Source organism: Phalacrocorax carbo, chromosome 2, assembly GCF_963921805.1.
Source record: "Phalacrocorax carbo chromosome 2, bPhaCar2.1, whole genome shotgun sequence".
Taxonomy (NCBI): domain Eukaryota; kingdom Metazoa; phylum Chordata; class Aves; order Suliformes; family Phalacrocoracidae; genus Phalacrocorax; species Phalacrocorax carbo.
Genome location: NC_087514.1, coordinates 101,547,014 through 101,556,632, shown reverse-complemented (window position 1 = coordinate 101,556,632; position 9,619 = coordinate 101,547,014). Strand labels below are relative to the sequence as shown.

General features: G+C 43.5%; 1 protein-coding gene across 4 annotated transcripts in view; it reads right to left on the bottom strand.

The window, feature by feature from the left end:
• Positions 1-2,246: 2,246 nt before the first annotated feature.
• Positions 2,247-9,619, bottom strand: part of LOC135312009 (uncharacterized) — a 265,067-nt gene continuing 257,694 nt past the window's right edge. For all 4 annotated transcript variants that reach the window (XM_064443701.1, XM_064443702.1, XM_064443704.1 and 1 more), the window contains one exon: positions 2,247-8,353. In XM_064443701.1, the coding sequence (XP_064299771.1) occupies positions 8,176-8,353 (178 nt within the window). In that variant the 3' untranslated portion in view covers positions 2,247-8,175. The remainder of the gene's footprint in view (positions 8,354-9,619) is intronic.

The following is a 9,619-nucleotide window of genomic DNA, read 5'->3' as shown; positions in this document are numbered from 1 at the left end:
AGTACAGCTGTCCAAGCCATGAGCCACCAGCTTCTCTAGAAGGATACTGTGGGAGACAGTATCAAAGGCTTTACTGAAGTCCAGGTAGATAATATCCACAGCCTTTCCCTCATCCACCAGGCGGGTCACCATGTCATGGAAGATCAGGCTGGTCAGGCAGGACCTGCCTTTCATGCAACCATGCTGGCTGGGCCTGATCCCCTGGTCATCCTGCACATGCTTGGTGAGCTCACTCAAGGTGAACCACTCCATAACCTTCCCCGGTACCGAGGTCAGGCTGACTGGCCTGTAGTTCTCCAGATCCTCCTTCCAGCCCTTCCAGTTGAATAACTTAATTGAATATTGGTTTGAGTACTGTTTATGCAACACTACAGTGTCAAAAAAAAGGAAGAGGAATCCACCATTAACTTCAATGATGATAACAGCATAAGATGCTAGCAAGCTAGAAAGCATTTCTTTTCAAAGATTGTTGTGTTCTGCCTCCCGCTACATTTCTATGAGCCCTAGCTTTGTAGGTCAAGACACAATCCATCTCATTACCTGAGTTTCTGCAGCCTGTTAGAAATCGGATTCTCCTTGGCGTAATTGTTTTTTCATTTGTTGTTCCATTTCATCAAAACTAAAGACATTTTATGATGAAAGCAGAGCCTATGAAAAAACATAACTACAGTGACTAACCACCACTCACCTTATCTGCTTGGCAGTAAAGTGATATTTCCCCACATTTTTCTCAGACTCTAGAGCAAATTTTTAGTATATTGCTCAAAAAAAGTTAAGCTTTCAAAGCATTTTCAGAGGAACAGAGGGGAAAAAAAGTAGAAACAGAAACGCCACACTTTGGAGGTAAGAGCACAAAAAAAAGACACGTTCAGGGGAAAATACCAGAGATGAAAGCCTGGCTCCACTGAATTCCAGGATAAAACAGCCATTGGTTTCAACAGGGTCACGATCTCTGTCAAGATCTGAGTCTGGATTCACTTCTGAAGTAGGTGTGGCCTAAGCACAGGAGGGAAGAATTAATGATAATATAAAATATATCTCCTCCTCTTAAACCGCTTATCACGCATTTCATTTTACATTGCTATTGATTATAAAAAGGGCACGAGTGGTTATGAAACCCATCAATCTAGGTACACCCTACTTTTCACCACACTATCTTTTTCTTATCTTTGTATTACTCAGTATCAGGATTTTGTTGTTGTTGTTGTTGCTGGTGGTGAATGGGATGACAGCATTAACACAATGGTTATGTTACATGCCAGAAAAGCATTAATTTCATAACAAGCCACTTTTCATCATACACAAATCAGCATCACACACCTAGAGGCACAGGTTTTGGTACTACCCTGAGACAACTGTGATTACATACTATATGCTTCAGTGTTGTATTAGTGCAATTTATGCTTGTGCCTTGTATACACATTCACACACGCTACGTGTATACAGCATTCCTGAGTGTATAGGCACTTACATCCATGGTTGCAGGAAAAGCATGAATGTGGGACCCACAGTAACACTGCTCCTGGCTGATGGTAGTATGTTACAGAATTTGTTTCCGTGTTAACGGATCACAGAAAAAAATCTTGTAAGGATTATTTTAATTTGTAAAACATTTGTATTCCCTACTGTATTGCAATATAAGGAATGTGCCAACTGCCAGCCTTTTACGAAATATAATACAATTCCTCATACTTTTGGTTTGAAATTGGAACCAAAACACATTTGCAGCAGAAGAACTGGTCTTTATGGCCATGGCAGGAGGTGAAGGCTGGGAGTCAACTCACTCCTGGCGTCTGTAATCCCTTCATGGGAATCTAGATGTATTGCTCTATAACCTGTATCCTCTGATCATTTTCAGAAAAAGAGAAAGTTGCAATGACATCACAAAATGTGCAACAAATCCACGACCAGCCAAGACTTTGAGGTCATGAATACACCAAGCAGCACAGCCACCTCGGAGCTGCAAATGGAGGCAGGATTCTGGGTCTTTTGCTGGAAAAAAAAAAAAATTATTGCCTGCATATGCTACCAGTAAATCAGCACCCTAGAGCATGAAACTGAGCGTAACAGATCTTTCATAGCTCACAGGAGAGGTCATGGTACAAGAATGTTGAACAATATAACACAATCTTTTGTAGGTAAGCAACTTAAAGGTAGGAGGTGTAAGTTGTTGCAACAATAGAAACCTCAGAGGAGATCATCAGAAAATGATTAACATGTTTTTTCAAAGGAATGTGCCAACTGACAATATTTTCAACACAGACATATATTTTGAACTCCTCTGGCATCCTGTTTCTTATCCTTTATACACACACAGAGCTCAGATTTTGGTTTTGTTTCATTAACTCCATATTTCTGCTATTTATAATTACCCAAAGCATTATGATCAGAGTGTTCACATATTCATTTATTCGGAATAATTCCCATTAAAGAGACTTTCAGAAAAGTAACCTGGTGTTGGATACCATTTCTGGTGCACTGCATTTTTTTTTATATTTAATATGTCACTTGATGGTTTGTTAAACTGTCTGATTTTATGTTTGTTATAAATGTTCACTGCATTGAAATCCCAAACAAACGTCAGGGATACAGCCCTTTTCCACAAACTGTACGCTTTATATTCTTTGGTGCTTTTCTTTGGACTCCCTTTTTCTTAGCAGGAATATATCAAAATAAGGTGATACTCAAATAATTTTTCTAGAAAATAGGTTTCTGCTAAAATTAACATAATATTGCACATTCATTTTGATTTGCTGAAGTCTGGGTTTGCTAATATTCCAAGTGAACTGGATGACACTACAACTGGCTACAACCAACAAGGGCAAGAACCTCAACAGGCAATTGCACACAAAGGCTGGCTACTGCCTAGCATCCTGAAAGCAAGCCTGGCTTCTCCTCCCACAAGGAACAGTCTTCCATGCCAGCACTTCCCTTCTGTTAGCAAAGAGGCTGCCCGCCTGGGTACAAGCCGCTGAGGAGGCACTGGGATGGGCCGAACCTGGCCGTGCTCCAGCCCTTTTCTCTGATCGCTTGAACTGGATTATCACAAGGAAAGCAACGGGGGAGAAGTTCAGCAGACAACCAACATAGAGGTAAGTTTGGAAGACCAATGTGAAAACCACAGCCCAGGTGGGAAGCCACAGCTACTGACAGCATCCCACAGGAAAGCCAATCGAGAGATCAGGCTTTGATCAAGAGACTATTGCTGAGGGAAGTGGGACCAAAACTGCAGTTTCACTTGCTGGAGTCAGCCCTGGGCACAGCCAAGGAGAACACAATTATTGGGCATCAAATAATGCCTCTCTTCACTTTCACTTCTCTAAAAAACAGTCACTCCATGGGACCCCATCAGGAAGGAGCAGAGGAGGAAGTGGTGTGAGTTTCAGTAATGAATCAAGACCAGGAAAGAGACATAGGAAATTCAAATCTGTAGGAACCGAGCGCTTTGCCTTGACCACAAAAGGTATTCAAATGCAGGTCTCCATTTCCAGTTGCTTCCTCTCCATACCTTCCTGAGAAACCCCAGGGGCCAAGGCAGGGGAGCTCTGCATCCAGGGAGGCTGCTGGCTGTCCAGGCAGACATGCAGGCTGCTCACACCCCTTTAAAAGGTATCTCATTCATCTGAGTATTTCAAATGAAACCATTTCAGACACAAATGAGCTCACTACTTTTCAGCACTGGGTCACGCTTTTTATTTTGCAGTTCCAAAGACTTTTAGTTCTCTCTTCCCCATCCCCAACTGCCTCTTACTTTGAAAATTCCCAGGTTTTTTGAGTGTGACGTCACGATGCTTTGCCATGAACAACTAATTTTAAATTATTACCACTAAGTTGTAACTTCTTTGCATGGTAAAGGATCACACAGAGGGGAATTGTGGTTTAAACAAAGATCTTCTATAATTAGTGATAATAACAAAGGAAATATTCATAATTACATCAAAGGATTCTTCACTGAGTATTGTTCTTATTTGCTTCCTGAGGGAGCAAAGAATTCCCTGAAAAGGTAACACTATTTTAGGCAGATGTAGATAAATAAAAAAGGGCCATCTAGAGAATCCAGCTTCAAACCAAAGCTTGACAAATACTCTAAAATCCAGAAGAGGTCCTCTAAGTGATCCGATTACAGGCCAGGCATCAGTTCTCTGCGAGGTATGCAGTGCTGATGCGTCTGTAGCATGTAAACACCTTTTCAGATGGACATGACACACAACACTGCAGCATACCCTGGGCATCTGCCTCTGCACATAGGAGACACAGTCTGGGGATTAATTTCATCCACCAACATAAACATAGGACTAATTTTGTGAGGTACAGATAGCTAAAAATAGCCAAGAGTAATGTTATGCAATAAAACCTGGTGTAAGTTTCCCCTTTCCAGATGAGGGAATCTGACACAGCTTCAAATAGAAAGAGGCAGCAATCTGACCAGGGCACAAAATATATTCATTTCGTTCCCTTCCAAAGAGACAGCATCTGAATCTCCCATACATTAAAGATGCATGCCCACTGTCATATCGTTTCAACAGCTTAAATAGTAAATGATCAAAAATTCGCAACAGTTCTGCCCTCCCCTGGAAAAAAAATAGGTCAAAAATAAATGGAAACAAACTGTCTTCTGCTCCTTTTTATGCATTTGAGAGAGAGAGGGAGATAAATCTGCATAATACTGAACGAAATCTCTTTAATTCCAGTCAGCTTTTATCATTCAATCACCGAGTCTGTATGTGGAAAAATTCATGCTAATTCCCCCTAGCAACAGCCGCAGCCTATCAGGGGGAGCCCTGCACCAGGCAGCTGCCAGCCAGCAAGAATAACTCTAAGTAGGTCAGGCCTGCATTTCTAAAAATGCCACGGTCTAGTAACCCCACTGTCCCGTCTGTCTGCCCTGCCCCATAATAACCTCGATTGCTCGGTGACACAATGACATACTACCCTGTTAGAGCGCAATCAAATCACACTGCATTATTCTGCTGCGAGCATCGCTGCTGGATGAAGGACCCGTCGAGGGGCAGCATTAATCAGGCAGCCATTCATGTCCACTAGCACTTCACTCTGGAGATGGGGCCTGCATTAATGACCAGCTGTTTGAACTAACAAAAACAAAATAATGTCTTCCACCCTGTTGGCTGCGCAGAATACACTATTCTAATCAGGTAGGTTATGCTCATTGACTAAACCCAAGATGTAAATTAAACAGCCCCAGACAACGCCAGCTTTTGTAACCTTCTATTAATTAAAGTAAGTATATTTAAATTATACTACACACAATTCAAAGAGCTATTGGTTTAATACACAGAGTCATCTCCTCCTACAAATTTGTGTTCACGGTCCAAAAAAAAAAACAAACCCACCACCCACCCCCCCCCCCACTGTTTGCATAGTGCAATCTACCTTTCCTGGTAAATTAAAGAGTGACATAAACAGAGCTGAACTGCAACTGACTTCTGCTGGGAGCAGGGAACCACGCCAGGCTTCTAGCAGTTGGGTGGCATGAACACCGACAGACATGCATGCTGAATATTGTGGAGGGGTATTGGTAAAAGCCCTGTAAACATCTTCCAGCCACAATGCAGAGGAGAAAGGCGTCGGGACAGATTAAGCACCCCCTGCAATCTCACTGCTTAAATGCTGCTGAGTTGCCTGCACAGACCTAAAAATAATTGCAGAGGTCAGACAGCTCCTGGCAGGGTCTAGGCATGTGCCTTTAAGAGCACATCACCGTGCGCATCCCTCTTCCCGCGCAGCCCTGGGGACTTCTGTGCGGCTGCAAGATGCTGCACGAAGCCCTTTCCCTCCCCCCCTCACTCTTAACCAGAGAAGCCTTAATATAAACCACACCAGGCCTCAGACAGTCTTCTCTGGGGTGGTATTTCAGTATCAAATCTGTAATGCCAGAACAGAATGTCAGCATGCTTGCTTTGTGCTTAATTACACCCTTCCTTTTAAACACCTCCATGCGGCTCGCTGGTCTCTCCCTTCAGAGAATGCCGCTGTGTCACGCAGCTGCCTGTAGAGGAGAGAGCCGGGAAAGACATTTTCTAGGACAGACAGTTCATCTGCATTTTTTTTCTGAAGGATTCACACTTTCACTCGGTGAATACACGCCCTCTGACAAACTGATAATGCAGTCTTCCCTGCTGCAGAACTCAGCAAACCTTGTCCATGTAATCCATCCACATCTGATTTAGGAACACAGCAGATTCATTAATCCATTTTGCTCTTTCTTGTTTGAACCAGGCTTGATAACCAGGTTATGACTGTCTTCCTTTGCTTTGTGGCACACATCACATAGCTATTCTTGGAGATACAGTCACTGACGTAACCGTGGACTCCTAATTACAAGCTGCTGACATTTTGCTCGTCTCCGCAGCTTTGAAGCTGTGAGTTAAGAGTCTCTCTTCCTCCTCCTTGCTTGCTTTAAACTGCCCGAGTTAGAAGCACACCACAGTTTCAGAAAGGTATAGGAGTGGCATCGACTCCTGTTGCAGAGCCTGCTGCATTGCCAAGGTTATTTTTCTTTAAGCAAACAGAAAACTACAGTTTGGGAGTAATAAGACTCCTTTGCCCCCAGCACAAGAATGTTATCCAACAGCTGGCTAAATATAATCCAACACACAGGGCTGCCTTTGTAGGCTGGGTAACAAATAGTGGAAGGGCCAGACAGGCGTCTTGCAGGGTAGCTCACCATGACTATTGGGAAATCCCCTCGTACACATTTTAGGATGACATTATGGTCTATGGATTTGTATAAAAGGGAAAAAAACAGGAGGAAAACACCCCCCACCCCCCCTTTCTCGGTAGGCAGCTGCTAGAAGCCATGCCAAGCCCTGCTAGCTGAGTGCAGCACTTGTTTCCCTTATTTCTGCATTGTTCAGACATGGTCAATCCGAGCTGCCTACCAAACTAAATAAGCCTGTACCATGACAAGGCTACCTGCTCTAAAAACATGGTCTCCCCCATGCATTTTCAGCAATAAAAATACACCCAGGTGCATCTCAGAGAAATCTATTGCCAAATGCGAGCATTGGCTTTTTTCAGTAGCTGAAGAATCCTTTTTAATTAGAGGTTGATTTTGAAATTCTTAAAAAGAAAAAAAGGCAAATATAACACTGAATATAAATGCTCAGTTGAGCATTTAGCCATCTGATGACTGTGGTAGCCAGCTGGTCTAGAAGTCATCTGGGATGCATTTATTTTGATGAGATTGATCACATTTCTATTTACAGTATAGAATTTTTCACCATACTGAATACAGCTGTGTTTATAAAGATTTTAAGATGGAGAAAACGAAACCCCCACAGTTTCTCTCAGCACAGTGCAGAAAATTCAGGGCTTCAAGGTGTTAAGCGGAAAGGATCTGCTTTCACATTTCTTAAAAGAATTCTGCCTAAATCTGTTTTCACAAAGTGCCGCCTCAGTCAGGAAATGGGTGTAGAGTTATAGCTGAAAATACAAGCTGCAATCAAGTCTGACCCAGCAAAGTGACAAACTTCCTCTGTAAATTGGTCAGAAATGTCTTTCTTTCATGTCTATACATGCTCACACACACACACAAGCACATACATACGCATATCTACACACACAGAGTGCATGGCCGCTGTTTTCCCCCGGGATATTGCTGCAGCCACCTAGCTCATCAGTTCCCTCCCTGACAGCATCAGGAGTGTTCAAGCTACAATTTACAGTCCCTCCGTCCATACATTGCTTTGTTAATCATGCCATCCTCTCTGCAATGAGAATACACAGAATCAGACAAACGGCACGTAGCATTTCTTCTTCCTTCGCATTTGCATTCGCTCGCTCTCTCCTTCTCCCATGGCTTTGCCTTAACAGGCAGACACAACCAATACCTTATTTATCCATCTCCAGCACAACGCTGAGGTGAAAGCCGACTGCAGCACTGTGGCTTCCCCATGTTAATCCTCTGGAGCAGCAGAGGCTGGATTCTTGCTGCTGATGCCCTTGTCAAGCACTGGATTACTTTACATAATATTTCTTTAAGCTTTCACCCACCCCATCCTAGATTAACACCCCTCCTTTCTCCTTCCATCCCCCCTCCCCAAGAAAACCCCAAAATCATTACACATCACAACCCTTTGCTTCCAGAACCAACAGAAAAAAACGCGGCTCCATCGCTCTTCTTCCTTAGCAATGTGCAGACGAGTGAATTTCGAGTCAGCTAAGCCAGGGTGAAACACAGGCAGCGAGACTGCAGCAGCCCCAGCAGCAGCAGAAACAGCAGCAGCAGCCGCCCAGGTAAATGGGGGGAAAAGCAGGCTGTGTCGAGAGCGGTGCAGCATCGTAGCAGTAAGGAAAGACAATCTCACTTCTTCCAAATGGTGCAGCTTTATGCCTGCAGGAACGGAGAAAAGGGAAGACCCAGAATTAAAAATAAAAGCCAAAACAGTTAAGAAGAAATAATAACTATAATAAATGATTGTAACTTTATTTTTCTGGGCTTTTGGGTTTTTTTGGGGGGTGTCTCTTTCTCCCCCCCTCCCCAAAGTCTCCTGTGTTGCTGGATGCTACTGTCCAAGAGTGCGGAGTCACAAAGGCTCACTCTCCAAAGCGCAGCGAGACCAGCATCACATGAGAAACCACATGACGCACCCAAATCGGATGCTGATGCGGTCCACTATGTCACTCGGGGGGGGGAAAAATCTCAACCGAAACATGCCCCTCTCTAGTGGTTAGAAAGAATTTCCCTTTAAAAAAAAAAACAAAAAGGCCAAAAAATAAATATCTCCCTATCTATCCGCCTTCAACACCAATGCTTCAGGAGGCAGGAGAATGCTGTTCCACAGACACTAGCTGGATGGCAGCAATATTACTTCCAGGCTACGTTATTCAAAGCTGATTCCACTTAAGTGAATTCCTGAAAAGCATACTCCATGTCTTCATAATATGAACAGGCTCAGAAACCAACTCCATTATCATTCCCTGCAATCTGTATCCAAACCTGTGTTCTGAATAATTTATTTGAGATTAATAAGCCGTCTGCCAAGGCCACTCCTTTTCCCACTCAGCCCCACACATAGGTGACTACAGCAAGAAACAGAGGGGCGTTCACCGTTTTCATAACTAGCAATTTTAGTAAATTCACTGTCCCACAAAATAATCAGGAAAAAATGAGCAGAAGGGTTTTTTCCTCACGTATGGACATGAGAGAGCTCTGCCTGGTTTGCGGATGGTGGCAGTTTTCCTGACATTGCCAACTCAAAAGCTTTCGATTCAAGTCAAGAAGAAAATACTCTTGCCTGCCAATTCCTGCAGAGGTGTGCGACGCTGTTTAACGCAGAAACATCTGGACACCCCTGGCAGTCCCTGAACAAAAGCGTGCAGCTCCGCAATGCTGTTCGCTGTCAGGGCACCAAGCGGTTAACATCCTTGGCTGTTTTACCATCTTGCCTATAGGAGCATGGAACCAAGGGACTGGTTCGCTTGAGAAACAAAAGCGAAAAAGCTGACCTTGATGATCGATGGAATTGCTGCTGCATAAAGTTATCATCCAACAAACAGTTAGCGTCTTGTAGCTTGTTTTACTCCTAACATTTGTTCAAGTGACAGAGCAGGTGGCACAGAGTCCTCCATCCCCTTTGTTTGCAAAAGCTGGGCAACA